Below are 21,611 nucleotides of genomic sequence, written 5' to 3' on the forward strand. Positions count from 1 at the left end.
CTCTAGGGGTTTCTGTGGGACATGTGAGCGTTTCTATTTAACCCACACCTTCCACAGGTTCATACTGTGGGACCAAACCAAGCTGTCAGAGACTTGGGGGGTTTTCCGCAATGCCAAAGGAAGACTGAGAGATAACAAATGAATCCAGAGAAACCAAGACTTGCAAAACCTATTTGAAATATATGGTCCAAAGGAAACAGCAATAGGATGCTTCACATATTTTAAGTCTAAATTCAAGTTCATCTCACTCAATTTTTATTTTAGCCAGGCCTACTTTTATGGCCTGAAGTAAGCTAACCTGTACTAAAAGTCAATCCTAGTGTGACAAGGCTGGGTTTCCCAAGAAGCAGACCTTGAGACAGATTTTATTGTTCAAGAAATCAGAGGGTGCTCTTGGGATCAATACCAGTGGAAAGGAAGTGGGGGGGGGAGCATGATGGTGCAGAGGGAGAAATTAGGCTGCCATGAAGTCCCAAAGGATTCAGACAACCCCATGGGGAGCTCTGAATCTGCGATGACCTTTCAGAGTTGCCCCAAGTCAGGGCAATGGATTCAAGCCCTTGTACCCTACAAGGATCAATCATTGGATACCAATGGGAAGGGATGTGGCCTTGTACAAGGTAGGTCTCTTTAGCCAACGCAATCTCCACAGGGGATACTTCCAGCACCTGGGGGAATACAACCTTCAACCCTCAGCAGGGATCTGGGTCACTCATCACAGCATCCATTATACCCAGCAGCTATGTATGCTCTTTCTAGTTAAATAATATTTAACATGAAATTGTAATTGCTCTCAATTTATGCTGTATTTGAACCATATACATAATTTTATGGCTTTGTAAAACCTAGAGACCCTTGTATCCCAACTTGATTGTTTCACCCATGGTGGGCATTTTGAAGCAGGAGTTCAGGGATGGCCTTTAAGGTGTGTCTGACATCCCGGTCCACACAAATGAGCCATGTGCATTTTTACATGAAGAGCACCCACAGCTTTCATCAGATTGTCAAAAGGGTAGGAGAAAAGTTACAAATCATTAATTAGTGGCATTCTTTTCAAATACCCACAATATTTTCTAAAACGAATAGCCACTTCACTTAAAATTGCTTGCTTAGCTGTTTTACAAAGATACTGTGTTACGAAATTTGCTGTGTAAGAGTTTGGCCTGGTTGGGATGCAGGGAGAACAGATCCAAACAACAGTTCCTCACCTATATGCAATGGAAGCCCAAGAATCTTACTAAATTTAGTAAATCCTCCTTGGTCAACTTGAATGATTTTTCTATTCTGAAAAACCCCTGCAGGAAAAAAAAAGTGTTAGGAGAAAAAAGTAAGGAGGTCTGGCAATTACAGGAAGATAAAACAGATAAAGGACAAAATACACGTCTGATGCTGGAAGCTCTTTTCTGGTGAGGGTGTACATATCGGTATGGCAGAGAGAAGGAAGAGCACAAAAAGCTACTTCATCAAAGTTTGATTTAATAATTTCTTCAGGAGGTTAATTATTTCCACTTCTCAACTAGAGTTGACAGGCACCTAGGCGTCTATCCAAAAACAGGCATTCCCACAGGTGAGAATGCAATGCAAGTTAATTCATGCCAAATTATAAGCAGTTTTAAGCAGAAGAAAATATTAACTGTGCTTCAAAACTCTGATCAAGCATTTTTTTTCCAAATCCTTTGCCTCTTTCTAGATATTTATCTATGTAATATTTATACTCTGACAAGTTCCTGCTACAAGGTCTCCTGAGAGACTACTAAGAACAACCTTTGTCCCCAAAGGAATCTGACCCTTCCATATTGACTTGTTAATTACCATTTTTCAAGTTTAAAATATGTTTTCAGTCAAAACAGAAGTCAGGGCACTCCAAACTAGAGCTTGCAAGACTCTGAGAATATTAATATGGCATACGATTAATAGGAAATGGACACATCACATAAATCCTCAAATTATTCACGAAGCTACTTAAAAGTCCAAAGAAATGATGTTTTCATAAGAGTCAAAATTACTTCTGTGTTGTACAAAGCATGACACTATAAGCCTTTGAATGCTTCTTGTTTATATTATACCCTAGCACTTGAAAATAAAGCATTTATCCAAAGGCTATGTTCTCTCAGGTCCATTCCTATTGCCTCCATGATAATGGTGGTAGAACAAGTTTCTACATCTCTCCAGGTGAAAAATACAAGGCTCTTTAAAAACACATCCACTCTTATCCCAGGAATGCAAGATTGATTCACCATACAAAAATCAATCCATATAATGTACCATATTAATAAAGAACAGAAACCACATGATCATCCCAATAACTACAGAAAAAGCAGTTGACAAAACCCAACACCTCTTCATGATAAAAAACACTCAATAAACTAGGAATAGAAGGGAACTTCCTCAACTGGATAAAAGGCATCTGTAAAAAACCCAGTTAACATCATACTTAAGGTGAAAAATGAAAACCTTTCCCCTAAGATAAAGAACAAGACAAGATGTCCACTCTCACCACCTCTATTCATCATTATACTGGACAATTAGGGAAGAAAAAGAAATAAAAGGCAGCCACATTGGAAAGAAAAGGTACAGCTACCTCTATTTGCAGATGGCTTTATCTTATACGTAGAAAATACTAAAGAATCCACTAAAACACCATTAAAGATAATAAGCCAATTTAGCCAAGTTTCAAAACCCAAGACCAATAAACAAAAATCACTTGTATGTCTTTACACTAAAAATAAATAATCTAAAAATCAAGTAAAGAAAATTCCATTTACAGTAGCAGCAAAAATAATAAAATATTTAGGAATAAATTTAAAGAGGTGCAAGGCTTGTAAACTGAAAACTACAAAACATCAATGAAAGAAACTAAAAACAACCTAAATAAGTTAAAAGACATCCTGTGTTGATCAGCTGAAAGACCTGATGTTGGGGGGAGGTGGTTACTTCTTTTTTTGGACGCCCAAAAGCCAAAACGATCTTGAAAAGGAACAAAGGTAGAAGATTCACAGTGTCCAGTATCAAAACCTACTACAAAGCTACAGTAACCAAGACAGTGTGATGTGGGAAACAGACAGACATATAAATTGATGGAACAGAACTTAAAGTTCAGAAATGAACATGTGTGTCTATGTACAACTGATTTTTAGCAATGGTCCCAAGACCATTCAGTGGGAAAAGAACAGTCTTTTCAACAAATGGTGCTGGGACAAATGGATATCCACATGCAAAATAATGAAGTTGGATCCCTACCTTACACCACATACAAAAATGAACTAGGAATGGACCAAAGACCTAAATGTAAAAGCTAAAACTATAAAACTCTTAGAAGAAAACACAGGAGGAAATCTTTGTGACCTTCAATTAGGTAATGGTTTCTTAGATATGATGTCAAAAACATATAAGCAACTAAGGAAAAAACAGATAAATTGGACTTCATCAAATTTAAAACTTTTGTGCATCAAAGGATGCTATCAAGACAGTGAAGAGATAACCCAGAGAATGGGAGAAATATGTGCAAATCACTTATCTGATATGGATGGAATCTCCCGAATAAAGACTTTCTAGAACTCAATAAAAAGACAAATAACTCCATTTAAAAACGGGCAAAGGGGGCTTCCCTGGTGGCGCAGTGGTTGGGATTCTGCCTGCCAGTGCAGGGGACACGGGTTCGAGCCCCGGTCTGGGAGGATCCCACATGCCGCGGAGCGGCTGGGCCCATGAGCCACGATTGCTGAGCCTGCGCGTCTGGAGCCTGTGCTCCGCAACGGGAGAGGCCGCGACAGTGAGAGGCCCGCGCACCGTGATGAGGAGTGGTCCCCACTTGCCGCAACTGGAGAGGGCCCTCGCACAGAGGCGAGGACCCGACACGGCCATGGATGGATGGATAAATAAATAAATAAAAATTAAAAAAAAAAGAAATGGGCAAAGGATCTGAACAGACATTTCCCCAAGGAAGATACACAGATGGCCAGCAATTACATGAAAAGACATTCAACATCATTAGTCATTATGGAAATAGAAGTCAAAACCACAACAACATACCACTGCACACCCATTAGAATGGCTATTTGAAAAAGAAAAATAACTAGTGTTGGCAGAAATGTAAAATGGTTCAGCCGCTTTAGAAACAGTTTGGCAGTTCCTCAAAAAGTTACAGGTAAAGTTAACATCAATTCCATCCCAAGATATAAACTCAAGAGAAATGAAAAACGTATGTTCATACAAAAACTTGTACATAGATGTAACATAATCATTATTCAAGTGGAAACCACCCAAACGTCCAGAAACTGATGGATGGATTAAAAAAAAAAAAGTGCTATATTCATTACAATGGAATATTATTCAGCCATAAAAAGGAATAAAGTACTGACACTTGCTACAACATAATGAACCTTGAAAACATTAAAGAAGCAAGACATAAAAAGCTACTTATTATATGATTACATTTCTATGAAATGTCTAGCATAGGCAAATTGATAAAGACAAAAAGTAGGCAGTGGATGCAGAGTATAGGGGTTGTGACAGGTATGGGTTTCTTTTTAGGGTCATGAAAATGTTCTGGAACTGGACAAAAGTGATGGTTGCACAACCTTGTAAGTATACCAAAAACAACTGAATTATATAGTTTAAATTAGTAAAGTTTATGGTATGTGAATTATATCTCAATTAGGGAGGGAAAAAAAAGCATCAATCCAATTAACCCCACGGTGCTAGCTTTAAAAGTCAAGGTTCCCCCCTCCCCCCCCTCCACCCAGGGGTTTTTACAACCAAAAAATGTTTCTAGACCTTGTACAATGCTCCTTTTGAGACAAAACTGTCCCTCCCTTCCCCATTAAGAAACACTGATATAAATGGAATGAAATTATAATCTATTAATTCGAAGCGTCAATCTTTAAAAAGCATAGTTTCTGTGACAGAATAAGAAAACAGAAAAAAAAAAAAAAAAGTCAAGGTTCCCAATATCCATCAACGAAGCGTGAAACTACTCTAGTACTGAGATTTATCTGGCGTTATTCCCCAAATAACACAAATACAAATAACAGTTTAGTCAAGTTTCTCTGTTCTTAATGGACTTAAAAATTCTCTTGCAATCACTGTGTCATCCATGCACATACTCAGTCTGACGCGCTTCTAGATGGCGTCTCTTCCACGTTAGATCACTCATACGCAAAAGTTTTCATCTAGACGGTTGTGCTGCTCACCTATGATGATCTCCAAATTGAATACGTAGCATTAATTCACCTTCTGCTGTCAGCCTGCCCTTTCCACACACCTTATTCCTCTGTACCCTTTTCCTATCAATTATTTTCATACCCAGTGATAATGCCTCAATTGGGTAAAACAACTTAAAACTGTTTAGAATTCCTTCTGGTTTGAAGTGACTTCTGTTGACAGCAATGGATGATAGTAGAAGTCCTATGAATAAGAGATTAAAACACTGAGCAGAACATGGAAATATACAAAAAAGTCATACGACAACAGAAAAGAAAGTGAGAGCTTTGTTACCATACCACACAAACAAAATCTCGCCCTCATGTTCTCAATCCTTTATCCAACATTTTTATTCAGCTGGAGCAGATATTTTGCACAGACGGCCGCAACAATGTCTCCGACTTCACGTGCTTTTTTGTAAGTGGCTTTGCCACTCCTCCAGTAAGACGTGGAGTATTTTCCTTGACGCCCCCGCCACCAAATCAAGTTAGGTCCTGTGACTACTGTGACCAAAAGAGTACAGACAAAAGGAATCCCCTGCTGCTTCCAAACCAACTCCTAGCGCAACCCTTAACTGGCCACGGAGCCACGGAGCCAGAGGCCAAGGAATACCCAGGCAGGATGTACGCAAATGAAGAAACCATCCTGGTAGTGGGTCACCCAGCTGCAGACACCCCCAGCTGTCACCAAACAAATCAGGGACAAACTACGCAAGAGAGCCCTTCCTGAATTCCTGATTCACAAATAAAATGACTGTTTACTCCACTAAGCTTCAGCAACAGTTTACTATGCAGCGAGAGGTTTTCCTCCCCCGTCTATCTTTACAATGCTATTGCTCTTTCTGTTTTAATCACTGATATCGAAAGGGTATTGTTTCTAGATTATCAGAAGATAGGGATGAGGCATGTTGTGTTTTCTTTTATTGTTTTTATTTTTTGGAGAGGGGTGTTCTGGAAGAGGAGGGATGGTGAGAAGGAACATATCATAATGAAAAGATATTTTGTAACAAAGTAAACTAAGATCCTCCCTGTTTTAGGGACTAATTCTTCAATCATTGTAAGATGTCACTTGTATAATACCAGCATCATTTAAAAAGTTATCTACTGACAAATGGAAGTTAAACCAGACTTTGAAAGTTCAACTATCTACCCTCCTTAAGGTTTACTTGAAAAAGTGAGGGGAAAAAAGTTATATGAAGCAAAGTAAATCCATATGGAGCATATTCCCCAGCAGAAAAGTTACCATCAGTCAGACTTCATTTACTATGCATTGTTTTTTCAATAAAATATTTCAAGAATTTAGCTATACATATTTTCCACTGAGGAAACAAATTTTTAATTAAACTGAGTTCTATTAAAAAATAATAAAGAAAGAAAGAAAAGGGAAAATTCTAATGCCTAAGTATATTAAGTTTCCAACTTAAAATCCAATTAGGGCCTGACCTGCTCTTCTTTCAACTTAGCTTCATTAACAGCTGGCTTGTGATTTAAAAAGAATATTTAGAAAACATTACAATTAATCCTTATTAAAAATAAAAGCACAATTTTTAAAATATTAATTTTCTCAGAATAAATTAGTAAATATTGTTTTCAATGCTAAAATATATTCTTTCCATTTTATGATATGGAAAAAGTGAAGAAACTAACATGTCCTTAAAGTCAAGACTCTACAGCAAACAAATAGAGTGTATAAAGAACCTATTCTTTCTGACTTCCTACCGAAAACAAAATAACAGGAGACTTAAAGAACCAATCCAGGACCACAAAAAGGGAAAACTTTCTAATTCAATTATCAGTTAGCTTTCTGCTACTGATAAATCTAAACTCTAAATACCAAAACCTAGGAAACTGGAGATGCAGGCAAGGTGAAATAAAGAGAAGTTACAGAAGCATACAAGGGAAAGATGATAACGTCTGCGTCAGCAAATTAAACTCCAAGCTACATTACCATTTATAATCAACCAAGCAAGAAGCTGTACAATTTTAACACAGATTCTGAATGCAGCTCAGATTCAAATGCTCAATTACATTTTCCAGGTCAGTGATTTATTATAAAGATAAGAAATTTACTGTAACACAAAACTACTTTAAACCATAGCGGAGAGCCCTGGAAAGGAGAGGCCGGTGCTAATCCCACTGTACTGCATGCTTGGCCATCTGCTATTGTCTCATTTCATTCTCTGAGCGCAGGGCTATCCCCGTGCATACAAATACATATACTACCTAGAAATCTGGAAGCCTATGGGCAGGCAGTGGTGGCCCAGACAGACCCAAAATCGGTCCAGAGTATGTGATTCACAATCCAGCCATTCTCAAAGCTGCTACGATTTTCAGAAAACAAGGATTTTTAATGCATATTTAATATGCCAAAGTAATGCCAAAGTAATACATTGTTTCCTGGTATTCTCCTTAAATATTAAAAGAGTTAAATATTACTTAAACTTACAATTATAAGTAATATTTGTGAGAAAAATGATAGAGAATGCAGATGCCAAGAACAAGGAAAGGATGAAAGCAGAGTTACCATCTGCTCTTCCTTATGGAATAAGTGGATAAATCAAGAAGCAAAATAGGGACCTCCCTGGTGGCGTAGTGGTTAAGAATCCGACTGCCAATGCAGAGGACACGGGTTCGAGCCCCAGGAAGATCCCACGTGCCACGGAGCAAATAAGCCCGTGCACCACAACTACTGAGCCCGCGTGCCACAACTACTGAAGCCCACAAGCCTAGAGCCCATGCTCCGCAACGAGAGAAGCCACCGCAATGAGAAGCCCGCGCATCGCAACGAAGAGTAGCCCCCGCTCGCTGCAACTAGAGAAAGCCTGCACGTAGCAATGAAGACCCAACGCAGCCAAAAATAAAGAAATTAAAAAAAAAAAAGAAGCAGCAGCAAAGTAGGTTAAGTGTTGCATAGAATTAAGACATGTCTCCAGGGACTTCCCTCGTGGTCCAGTGGTAAAGAATCCGCCTTACAATGCAGGGGATGCTGGTTCGATCCCTGGTCAGGGAACTAAGATCCCACATGCCGCAGGGATAAGCCCATGCGCCACAACTGCTGAGCCCGCGTGCCACAAACTATAGCGCCCACGAGCTCTGGAACCTGCGCGTCACAACTACAGAGCCCATGCGCCCTGGAGCCTGCACACCACAGCTAGAGAAGAGAAAACCTGCCGCCACAACTACAGAGAAGCCCACGCGCTGCAACGAAAGACCCTGCGTGCCTCAATGAAGATCCCGCATGCTGCACCTAAGACTTGATGCAGCCAAAAGTCAATTTAATTAATTAATTCAAAAAGAAAAAGACATCTCTCCAGGAAAATCTCAAGATCCGCCTGTAAGGTTATACTTCAATATACCACCGCAGGTAAATTTCTAAAGTTTCTGATGGAAAATCTTCAGGGCCAGGGGAAAGAAAAACTGAATTCTATTTATCAGTTTCCTAAATAAACTAATAGGACAATAAAGATGAGTATATTCTCTGAAAACCTTCGCATTATGTAAGAAATGGGAATAATTTTCCCAGAGACCAGGTAATAGGAGAGATCATAGTAAGAAAGAAAAGGCATTGAGAGACAGAGCTCTACCAGAAATTTTTAGGAATCCGTATTACAAATGTATGAAGTACAGAGGTGAAATTCCAGGGCGTGACCCTCTGGAAAGGACACTATTCCCCTTTTTCATTCACACCGCTCTCTCAGCTTGGGACCTCTTACCCCTTCCCCATCTGCCTAGCAAACTTTCACACACCTTTCAAGACTCGACTGCTAAGACTTCTCTTAGACTCCTTTCACACAAGGTCGAATCCGGAATGCCTTGCTTTGTGCCCACTGTACACCATTTGTATGGTAACTTCTTTAACTGCTACAACTCTGAGACTCTGAGAGCAGAAACCATCCTCTCTGTGTACTTAGCACAGTGCCAGGTGCACAGCAGAAGGCAATGCTGACTGCATGAATGAGACAGCTGAGGACGCCTGGGAAGACTGGGACGCCCACAAGAACATAAAGTGACTGTGCAACTATCAATGCACTCAGTAAGGGGGGAAAGGAGAGAAGCCAAGAAGATTCCAGTGTATAGAAATAGACACACTGCTTAGAAAGCTAGGCCATCGTGTACATCATCATGTGGCTCACATCACTCTAAGAAGGAATTATACAGAATGATAATGAGTCCAATGGACTCAGATTTTCAAGACAGATTTCTTCTGGATGAAGAACAGAGGAGAAAATGGATTTACAAAGGAACTGTACTGTATAGCACAGGGAACTCTGCTCAATATTCGGTAATAACTGAAATGGGAAAAGAACTTGAAAAAGAATAGTTACATATATATGTATAATTGAATCACTTTGCTGTACACCTGAAACTAACACAACATTGTAAATCAACTATACTCCAATATAAAATAAAAATTTTTAAAAAATAAAAAATAAATTAGACCTGCAAACAAACTGGGATTACCAAAAAAAAAAAAAAAAAAAAAAAAAAAAATCCTACAGACAACAAAAGGAGGTCTTCGAATTGTTTGGATAGACATATCAATCTGATAGAGTTTTCTTACAATATACCACAAAAGTCTTTTCTGAGCCTATGCAACATTTTATCACCTACATGGACGTATAAAGAACATATTCATGGGCATCCCCAGTGGCGCAGTGGTTAAGAATCCACCTGCTAATGCAGGGGGACACGGGTTTGAGCCCTGGTCCGGGAAGATCCCACATGCTGCGGAGCAACTAAGCCTGTGCGCCACAACTACCGAGCCTGCGCTCTAGAGCCCACGAGCCACAACTACTGAGCCCGCGCTCTAGAGCCCGCGAGCCACAACTACTGGGCCCGCGTGCTGCAACTACTGAAGCCCGCACACCACAACTACTGAAGCCCGTGCGCCTAGAGCCCGTGCTCCACAACAAGAGAAGCCACCGCATTGAGAAGCCTGTGCACAGCAACAAAGAGTAGCCCCCGCTCGCCGCAACTAGAGAAAGCCCACGCACAGCGACAAAGACCCAACACAGCCAAAAATAAATAAATAAATTTACTTTTTTTAAAAAAAGAATATATTCATAAGGGTTGAAGGCATAAAACTGAAGGAGATAAACAGACTAAATAAATCAAGTTTCAAAAGATTCTTAAAGATTAGAGTCATTGGCTGAATTTAGCAAAGTAAAATGTAATAAAGAACAAACAATATTAACACCTATTAATATATGCATGGTATATAACACTTCATGGGTTCCAAGGTGCTTTTATACACATTACATCATTTCACAACCCCCCCAAAGTAACTATTATACCCTGTCTACAGATGAGGAAACTGAGGGTTAGTGAGTTTTCCCAATACCACATTTCAGGGAGGGCCAAGAACAGAACATTAATCACCTTCTAATCATCTCTCTTGCAACTAGATCCAAAATTCCAAAGAGTACAAGTATGGAGGAAAAATGAGTGTAGAAAAACAACTGCCATCAGAAAAATTAATCAGGGCAAGTAAGAATAATGGGAGGAACAGCAATATTTCACCGAGGAAAATAAGATTTGGGGGCTGTCAAATATAGGCTCCCAATAGCTAAAAAATCATCCTGCTGAAGGAGGATTACACTTGTTCAATACGGCCCAAGCTAATCTTAACCAGCAAATACGATAAGTAGCCAAATTCTGGTTCAAGGAAAGAGGGTCAAAACTGTCCAAGCCATTCATGCATCTTAATTGGACATATCTGACCATAAGCTGAATAAATCCATTTGCCTGACTTTGTAGGAAATTTTCATCCAACGAACAGCTGGGCTTTATCAAATGAGACTCTACATCTGCATCAGACATTGTTTCAAAATATACAAATAAACTTCTAGAGGAAGGTGGTTCTAATTTCACAATTATAAAATTAGGAATGAATTTAAAGTAAAACACAGGAAAAATTCTTTCTCAATGAAGATAGATATGCAGGTACAGAGCAGGTTTTTTCTAGGCATTTTTATTATTCATAATTAAACAAAAGGAAACATGTAAAGTATATAATAAGCACCCATGTACCAGCAAATTAAACAGAAGTAAATCTGCCTCCAGGTATTTTAAATATATTTCAAATATAAATATGTATCTATATGTTATGAAGTATGTTAAATTACACACAAACGCATTACCCATCGTAAGAATGAGAATTACCTGAACTACTTAAGATACTCATATATTCTTCCTTATCCCAACCCTCTTCCCTTCCCTACCTCCAGAAGAAATAACTTTGCTGAATTTTTATCCTAAATATTCCCTTGCCCTAAAACGAAAAGAATAATATATTCCACTGTGTGACTATACCACAACTTACTAACTCAATCATTCTGCCAATAAACATTTGCAAAGTATTTCCTCAGTTCTGTTTTGGTTTTTTCCTTAATCCAAACAAGGTTACTATGAGCATTCTTACATACATCCTGGAGTTCATCTACAGTATATGTATCTGGCAGGGTACCCTTATGTTTAGTAAGTGCTTTCCAAAATAGTTGTACCTATTTAAAAACCCAACAGCACTGTGTGAGAAATTCAGTTGCCACATTTACCAACACCTGATACTGTCAGACTTCTTAATTTTTGCGAACACAGCTTACAACGCTAAGTATAAAATGGTTTCTTAATCTGGTCTTCTTTTACATTCCACTGATTACAGTGAGGGTACATAACTTTTCATATTTATTTGCCATGTATATTTCCTCTTATATAAATTTTATTAACACATACACAGGTTGTACGAAAACATGCATCCTGACCTAAGATACGGGTGCATGCATAAACACCAAAGCAAGCGTTTATTTCTGCGAGGGAATGGAGGGGAATACTCTCAAGAAAAGATATGCCAAAGAACTTTGACTCTGTTTGAAATTTTACTTCCCAAGTTGAGTAATTACCATTACTTATTATGTTATTCTCTATGCTTTTTGAATCTCACAAATAATTAAATTATAAAATGTAAAAAGATAATACAAATGCATGGTCAACAAGCAAGCACCCAGCGGACTTCCCTGGCTGTCCAGTGGTTAAGACTATACTTTCCAATGCAGGAGGTACAGGTTCAATCCCTGGTCAGGAAGCTAAAATCCCACATGCCTCACAGCCAAAAAACCAAAACATCAAACAGAAGCAATACTGTAACAAATTCAATAAAGACTTTAAAAATGGTCCACATCCAAAAAAAAAAAAATCTTAAATAAAAAGGTACACTTTAAAAAAAAACAAACAAGCAAGCAGCCAGGACCATTCTTGAAAAAGTGTTCAAAGGAGTTCTTGGGGAACCAAGAATTAAATGAAATGTAAACCTTGGGAACAGGTAAGCCATGGTGCTACAAACAGTGGTAAACATTAAATTCACTTAAACACAGAAATAAAGGCTAAACAATATGAATCACGATTACAGAAAAGACTTTTTCCCCTTCGAAAAGCAACACAATGTAAATATGAAAAGCACTGTGGACTCAGCAAAAGACAACAAAGCTTACCAACAAAAATCAGGAAGGGGGATTCTAAACAAACTAAGTATTTTTCATAAAAAGCAGTCAAAGAAACAGAGGCAGATAAATGGAACAGACCAGAAACAGGCCCAGATTTAAACGACAATTTATTTTTGGCATTTCAAATCAGGAGGAAAAAGGTAGATTATTTAATAAATATTATAATGATGACTGGCCACATAGAAGAAGAAAAAGCTGAATCATTAAAGCCAATATATAAATTTTATAAAACAATTTTTAGGTATAAAGAAAAAAGAAACTTTAAATGTACCAGAAGAAAGCATGCGTGAATTACTTAATAACCTTGGTGGGCATAAGGACTTTCTGAGCATGACTGAAAATTGAGAGGACACAGAGGAAAGGACAACTAAATTTGACACATAAATTCTAAAACAAATACCATAAAGGAAGTAAAAAAGAAAATGACAAACAAGAAAATATATTTGTAAAACATGAGGAAAGAGGCCAATTCACTTACTAGGGAACCCCTATAAATCAATAAGGGAAAAAAATAAACCATCTAACAGAAAAATGTAGAAACGACATGAATATGTAGCTTCAAAACGAAGAAAACCCTATGAAAAAATGCTCAACATGCACTCAAATTTAAATAAATATTAAGCAAGAAAGTAGATATTTTTGGAACTTCCCTGGTGGCGCAGTGGTTAAGAATCCACCTGCCAATGCAGGGGACACGGGTTCGAGCCCTGTTCCGGGAAGATCCCACATGCCGCGGAGCAACTAAGCCTGTGTGCCACAACGACTGAGCCTGCGCTCTAGAGCCCGCAAGCCACAACTACTTAGCCTGTGCGCCTAGAGCCTGTGCTCCGCAACAAGAGAAGCCACTGCAATGAGAAGCCTGTGCACCGCAACGAAGAGTAGCCCCTGCTCGCTGCAACTAGAGAAAACCCACGCACAGCAACAAAGACCCAACGCAGCCATAAATAAATAAATAAATAAATAAATAAATAAATAAATAAATAGGGGCGCGCAGAGAGAGGAAGAAAGGGAGGGAGGGAGGGAGGGAGGGAAGGAGGGAGGAAGGAAGGAAGGAAGGAAGAAAGAAGGTATTTTTAAATTATCTACCAGGTCACTGGAAATTTTTAAAGGTTTGGCAACAAATGTCTGATGAAGCTGTGCAGAAACTCATCTTAATATATAAAGGCACAAGTTTTTTAGAGAACTGGGCATCCATCAATTTTTTTAGATGCATACAATATCAATTCATGAATGAGGTATGTTTATGTCATTAATTGTTATGCTACTATAACAAATATATAAACAAGAAAAAACCCTATAAATATCTACTTATACAGCTATAGGACATCAGTTAATTATGGTGCAAGTAAGACACCGAAAACCAAGCAGACATTAAAAACAATGAGATAAAGCTACATATAAAAAGACACAAAAATACGTTTATTTTTAAACGAATAAAAAAGTATGATCCCACTTGTCTTTTTTTAAAAATGGTGTGTAACATACGTATGACTATATATGCATAGATATTTTATAGAAGAGTATACAAATAATTATTAACAAGTTACATCTCTAAGGAGCTGCACTGAGAGGGTCAAAGGGTGGGAAAAGATAAGTTCATTTCATATGCTTTTGTACTTTTGAATTTTTTTTTACCTTGAACATATATTACTTTCATAATTTAAAACTAGCTAATTTTTTAATCCACATTGTCATTTCTTAGTGTCTTTTCTTTAGTTGAGGTATAACTGACAGGTAACACTGTGTAGTTTCAGGTGTACAACATAATGATTCAGTATTTGTTTATACTGCAAAATATCACCACAAGTAAGTCTAGTTAACATCTGTTACCATATATACTTATGAAATTTCTTTTCCTGTGATGAGAACGTCTAAGATCTACTCTCTTAGCAACTTTCAAACATGCAGTACAGTACTGTTAACTATATTTAGTCACCATGCCATACGTAACATCACCAGGACTTAATTATTTTATAACTGCAAGTTTGCACCCTTTGACCCCCTTCTTAGTGCATTAAAATCTAGATTTTAAAACAGTTGAGCACATTTACTCAATATTTCAAATATTTCAAAACAAATATATTTCAAATATACTAGTGATTCTACATTCTGCATAAAAATTAGACAAAAAAAGTTTCAGAGGCTAAACTTTTACAATGATTGTACAACACTCTCCCCCAAAGTATACTTCAGAATTATTTTTTCTATTAAAAAAATAATTGTGGGCACACTAGAAGTGAGTAGCAAAGTTACAGCAACAATCTACAGTGGGAATAACCCAGGGATTTACAGCAAGCCAAAACATTAATACACATTGACCAAGAAAAAAAAAGAATACTCAAGTGTATAACACGTTTTGCAAAGCTCATGTGTTTCAAAGTTCCCAATTAAAAAGCAATATAGGGACTTCCCCGGTGGTCCACTGGTTAAGAATCCGCCTTCCAGTGCAGGGGACATGGGTTCGATCCCTGGTCGGGGGAATAAGATCCCACATGCCACGGGGCAACTAAGCCCACGTGCCTCAACTAGAGAGCCCGTGTGCTGCAAACTACAGAGCCCATGCGCTCTGGAGCCCATGCACCACAACTAGGGAGAGAAAACCCACGTGCCACAACTAGAGAGAAGCCCGCGCGCTGCAACGAAAAGCTTGTGCGCCGCAACGAAAGATCCCATATGCTGCAACTAAGACCTGACGCAGTCAAAAACAAACGAACAAACAAAAAGCAATATAGGGGAAGTTTCTACAAGCTAAACACAGTCTAACCATATATCCAGCCATCATGCTCCTAGGTATTTACCCAAATGAGTTAAAAACTTGTGCCCACACAAAAACCTGTATGGGAATGTTTATAGCAGCTTTATTCATAATTGATAAAAATTGGAAGCAACCAAGATGTCCTTCTGCAGGTAATTACATAAACAAACTATAGTACATCAGACAGCAGAATATTATTCAGCGATAAAAAGAAGTGAGTTATTAAGCCATGAAATGAAATGGAGGAATTTTAAATGCATATAGTAAGTAAAAGAAACAAGTCCTGGAAAGGGTGCATACTGTATGATTCCAAATACATGACATTCTGGAAAAGGCAAAACTGTAAACAGTAAAAACATCCGTGGTAGCGAGCTGGAAGAGCGATGAATAGGTAGAACACAGAGATCTTTAGGGCAGTGAAGATACTCTGTATGACGCTGTAATGGTGGATTCATGTCATTATACATTCAGCAAAACCCACAGAACTGTACAAGACAAAGAGTGAAACCTACTGTAAGCTACAGGCTTTAGTTGATAATAATGTACCAATATCGGTTCATCAATTTTAACACATGTACCACACCAATGCAAGATGTTAATAACGGGAAACTGTGGGCAGGGAGTAAATGGGAAAATGCCCTAAAAATAAAGTCTGTTAATTTAACAACAACAACAAGAAAGCAATAGGGGGTATCTCAAAGGCATAGGGAAGGGAAGAGCCCAGCGGAAGGTGCTCGGCTGGGGGTTGTAGTTAAGGTGGGACAAAACCAGGTGACAAGCAAGGAGGAAGGGGGAAGGGCCGCACCACAGCAAACACAGCACTCGTGTGGCCAGGGAGGGGCTGCTGACCCCGTGCTCCTCTTGGGGAGCTCACAGCGAGCCATTTGTTTGTGTTCTCCGCACTCACGCATTCTCCAAGTCTTGGTAACCGGAACATTTCTCTCTCCCGGCTCAGAAATGATCAGTGGAAAAGGAACCAAAACAAGTACCTCATTATGTGTCAAGATTAATCTGGGAAAACTGTGGGCTGTTGACTGAACTGCTTCTCTTAATCGGCTGGTGCTCTAGCTTTAAAAGTTCCCAGGAGACAACCTGAAATCCAGAATCTTCTCAAAATAGAAAAGACTGGGGGAAATTCTGAATACATCACCAAACAGTAAGAGCCTCAAGCCTTTGGAAAGAGCCCAAAGGCCAAAAGCAAGACCTGCAGAGCTCTGTCCACACTGGTGGGTAACCTGATGATTATCTAACAAATTCAGCATGTGTCTACCAGAGTTCCAGAAGAGTGAGAAACCTTGGGATTCGTCTGAGTTAGAACAATCTTTGATTACAGCTGAGTCACCTCTGTGTTCTTAATACAAGTAAGACCTGGGGTCTTTTCACTGTGTCTGTTCATGTGATAAGTGTCGCCCTCCAGTGTGAAATGGAAGGACGCCCTTGTTCTGTGGGGAAGACAACTGTGGAAGAAGGAGCTATGAGTACGGAGAGAGCCACCTAGAATGCCCCCTCCAAACCCGTCGGCAGAAGGCCTCTTCCTGGGGGCCTCTAACAGATCCTGAATGCTGCAGAAGCCCCAGAGGCTTGGGATCTGGGACCTTCCAGGAACTCAAGATCTCTCTTGCTGAGGTCCTTTCCATCATCACATGGACCAAAGTCTTCACCAAAGCCTTTGTGCTTCTCACCGTCTTCCCTACCAGGAAGCTCCACACGCCAGCCAACTATCTCACTGGCTCCCTGGCCAAGACCAATCTCTTGGCTTTCATCTTGGTCATAGCCATCTGCATCACATATACCATCACCCACACCTGGAACTTTGGCCAAATCCTATGTGACATCTGGCTGTCTTCTGGAATCACGTGCTGTGTGCATCTCTGCATCACTGCTGTGGACGTGTACTGGCCATCACCAACATCCTGTAGTACAATAAATGCCAGATATGCGGCCTCCACAGTCACCACTGTCTGGGCCATTTCATCTCCATCCTGTCGCTCTTCTCCCAGATCTCCTACATGATCTACTCCACAGATGGTGCCTTCTACATCCTGTCCGTGCGGCTCATCACCTTTCACACGGCCTCCGGAAGCCACCATATCACCACAGCCCAGCTCATCAGAGTTCACTCTGCTCCCTCAACCCCCAGTCTCGCACTCAGCCAGCTCCCCTCTGTCAACCACCTGAAAATCAAGCCTGCTCATAGAATCCTGGAGCAAGGGGATGTTTGCACCTCAAGAAAGGAAAGCCATAATAAAAATAACTATAGCTCTCTTGAGAACCTTTAACTGCCTCTAAACTTACTGTGTTTTCTGGTTTATTTTATGCGGATCCAAAAATTAAAGCTATTTCTATTTTATCAGCAAACAATGGTCCAGGAAACACATCACGAACGTTGAGTCTAATGATGTTAGTACAGCAACTTCTACAACAAAATAAGTAGGCAGAAAGCACTGAAGGCTCTAAGCACTGAAAATGACAGGTATAGAGGCATTATCTTAAAAGAAGCAATAATAATCTAAACCAGTTTTGAAAGTATCTGTGCTACCTATTTGATAACTGTTTTAAGACAAATCAAAGTCTATAACATGACAAATTAGTGAGGCAGCTAGTGTACTAAAAAGAGCACAATTACCGGCCCTCTAGAGCCTACTCCACTGGCCCTCCACGGCGAAAGGCAAAGAGACTAGACAAAGCATAATACACGTCATATTTGTATGATGTCCTGTAGTGTCAAAAAGCTTGAACACATACTACTAATTCTCCCAACAGGAAAGTTGTTGTCATGGGAAAAGCTGCATTTTGGAATAAGACCAACCTTGTGACAAAACCTGAAGCTACCACTTTTTTAGCTAAACAAATTTGTACAAATTTGAACCTCCCTTATGATGTAATATGTCTCGGACTTTGTTGGTTTGGGGCTTGTTTTTGTTTTGGGGGCGGGAAAGGGGAGCATGGGAGAATGGATACCAAGGTATAAAAGTGTTTTATTAGTGAGTACTGAAATAACTTAATGGATTGGGACTAACATTTTTCTATTTCCTTTAAGAAATGGGAGAAGATAGTTCAGAGTATATTTTGTGAAAATTTTGTTTTAGCTGTACCTCTAAGCATGTATACTATACGTTGACACAGATGAATGTAACATATATTTCTTATTATGTGTCATGGCCTAAAAATTTAGCCACTGATTATAACAGAGCAATCAAGATCTAAACTCCACGCCCAAAAAGTTGCAAGGATTAAACAACATTACAGATATAAAGTGGCTAACATAAGTGCTGCCACTCTATTTTTACAAACTATGATTATTCCAGGATAATGAGGCATTATTTCTAACTTCAAACCCCTGTTCACAGTTATTAAAAACTTTTTTTAATGTTTATCTAGTTAAAAATAAGACGTGCATTAGTTTGAAACAACCTTTGGGTTCTAACCAATGTACTTGTGACTTGGCAAAATCCACCAACATTACAAATGCATATCCTTTCACCCAGCAATTCTACTTTAAGTAATTTACCTAGAAATATACTTCACATATGAATAAACTAAATATGCACATTTTTAAAATGCAGCATCATTTTACATAACAGCAGAAACTTTAAGCAGACTGTCCATCAGTGGAAACCTTGTAATAAACCGTAGCACATCCACACAGGTGCTGTTGGTAACAATGAAGAAGCCCCGGAAGAAGTTTCAAAATATATTAATGGGAAAAAAGGAAAGGAAAGGAAAGGAAAGGGAAATAAAGGAATGGTAACATTTGTGTTTAGAGAAACATTTTTGCTTTATATGGATTATGCATAAAATGTTTATGGAAGAACACACAAAGAGGTAAACAGAAAAAAAGAGAATACGTATTTGCCTGTGTATATGTAAACTGTGCCTGGAAGCGTATACAAGAAACGGGTAAGGGGAAGTGAGCAGTTGGGGGTAAGGTGAGAAGAACATATGTATAAAAATGTAAAGCAAAGTAGCATCCACTAACAAGATACTACAGTCACCCATCTAGAGTGATCAAATTTTTATGTTTACTCATTGAAAGCAAATGAAAACCAAATTAACAGAGGACAAATATTGAACATGGTCCTCTGTATACAAAAGAAAAGCTGAATTTGAGGTTTAGTGAAGAGAGTTTTATTCCTGGGCTATTGTTAGAGGTTAAAAATAAACTGGGACAATGTCAAATATTTCTGATCTATCCCCTCAGTGGAGAAGAACAATAAATACCAGTGTCTACTGTAACTATTATCTCAAAGGTACCCTTTAATTTAGCTAAAAGGGGGAGGGGAAGACAATTATTAGTACTTCCCTTATTTATTACAGTGTTAGCCTCTTTCCAGTTATGTTTAAGGTAAAATAGGAAAGAAAGTCTTCCTTTCCTTGACATATGTAGATTAGATGTCATTATAGTAGCATGTGTTTCTATTCAAAATTGCAGTCTTGCAAGAATCCCGGCCCACGTACTACACTAATTCATGGCCCTACAGTTGCCATACAAGACAGAAGATTAGGAGAGGTAGAAGAATGCCAATGCAAATACTCTGGCAATTTACAAGGCACTTTTCAGAGACAGTAGCATGGAAAATACTACTGAAGATACCAAACAGTGTTTACTTCGCAAGTTTAAAAACTGAATATACAGAACAGTTTTCACAATCTACCTCCTGCAGCAATGGTTTCAATTACGACCTGCAAAAATATAAACAGAGGAATGAGAGAGAAACTCTGATAGCACTTAGGTACAACTCAGTGGTAGGAATGAGGACGTGGGTCTGATGCGGGACCCTGGGCTCAGAACACCTGCACCTCACCTTCTTCTGAAGGACATTAACTTTCCGCTCCTTCACATCCAGCATGTCCTTGAGGTCATGGATCTCTCCAGCTTGTGGTCCCCTTCTCCTCAGCCATGTCCTGGATTTGTTTTGTCTTCTTATTCAGCATGGTTTCCTTCTCTTCCAAACGCAACCGCAGAGCATCCACCTAAGAATATAACATTTTTACAAATGATTAACTGAAAAGAAAGGAACGTAATTCCTTCCAAATAGATGTGTACAGTTGCCTAAATGATACTTTTAGAGTAAACTTTCATTAGAATCAAATAAAATACCACTCTAAATACAACTGTGACTATTTAGAAATGAAACCCTAAAATTTTGTGAGCACTTCCATGATAAAATAACATTTACATCCGTTAAGTTACGGTGTAATCAAAATAAACAGATCTGAATAAAGGGGACAAAATTGGAGAATTTATATAAAGGGGTTGAGTTGAGCTTTGCTACTTCTATAAAAGTGGTATAATCTATTATGTTTCTCAAATTTAGAATCATTTGGAGGATTTAAACAGAATGCCAGGCCAAGCCACCAGTTTCTAATTTGGCAGGGTTGGGGCTCAAGAATCAATATTTCTAACAAGTTCCCAAGTGATGCTACACTGCTTTAGAAAATCTAAAAGTAGAAAGGAAACCGTAAGCGTCACCAAACATGACACTTGCTGTATCAGAGAATACAATCTAGCTGCAGCTGACAATCCCATAATGCACTTTGAGATCTGTAAGGCAAAGCAAGGTCTACTTTCAGATCTCAAGACTAGTCAGCTAAAGCTTGGTATCCAGGTACCTTTATCACCAAAGTTTCATACCATCCATTAGATATAACTTTAAAATAATTAGAAATCTAATATAAGTACTTACGTTTTCTTCCAGTTTTGAGATACAACTGACATACGGCACTGTGTAAGTTGAAAGTGTACAGCATAATTATTTGACTTCCATGCATCATGAAGTGATTATCACAGTAAGTTTTATGAACATCCATTGTCTCATACAGATACAAAATTAAAGAAATAGAAAACAACCTTTTCCTCATGACGAGAACTCTTAGGATTTTCTCCCTTAAGGACTTTCACATACAACACACAGCCGTGCTGATTATCTTTATCCTGTTGTGCACCGCACCCCAGTACTTATTTACCTGATATCTGGACGTTTGTACCTTTTGACTGTCTTCATCCAATCTCCCCTCCCCTGATTCCTCACCTCTGGTAACCACATATCTGGTCTCTTGTTCTGTTTGTTTTTCAAGTATAACTGACCTACAGCCCTATGTTACTTCCTGAAACACAGCAGTGTAAGTTGATTTTACTATACATTTCAAAAAGTC

The 21,611-nt window shown here is 38.8% G+C and overlaps 1 protein-coding gene across 1 annotated transcript in view; it reads right to left on the bottom strand.

Annotated features, from left to right (window-relative positions):
* LOC132362764 (ELKS/Rab6-interacting/CAST family member 1-like) overlaps positions 1–21,611 on the bottom strand; it is a 173,825-nt gene that overhangs the window by 91,343 nt on the left and 60,871 nt on the right. Inside the window, 2 exon segments of the mRNA XM_059917738.1 lie at positions 20,261–20,335; positions 20,337–20,429. Of these exon segments, the coding sequence (XP_059773721.1) occupies positions 20,261–20,335; positions 20,337–20,429 (168 nt within the window).

Source organism: Balaenoptera ricei, chromosome 3, assembly GCF_028023285.1.
Source record: "Balaenoptera ricei isolate mBalRic1 chromosome 3, mBalRic1.hap2, whole genome shotgun sequence".
NCBI classification, from domain to species: Eukaryota; Metazoa; Chordata; class Mammalia; order Artiodactyla; family Balaenopteridae; genus Balaenoptera; species Balaenoptera ricei.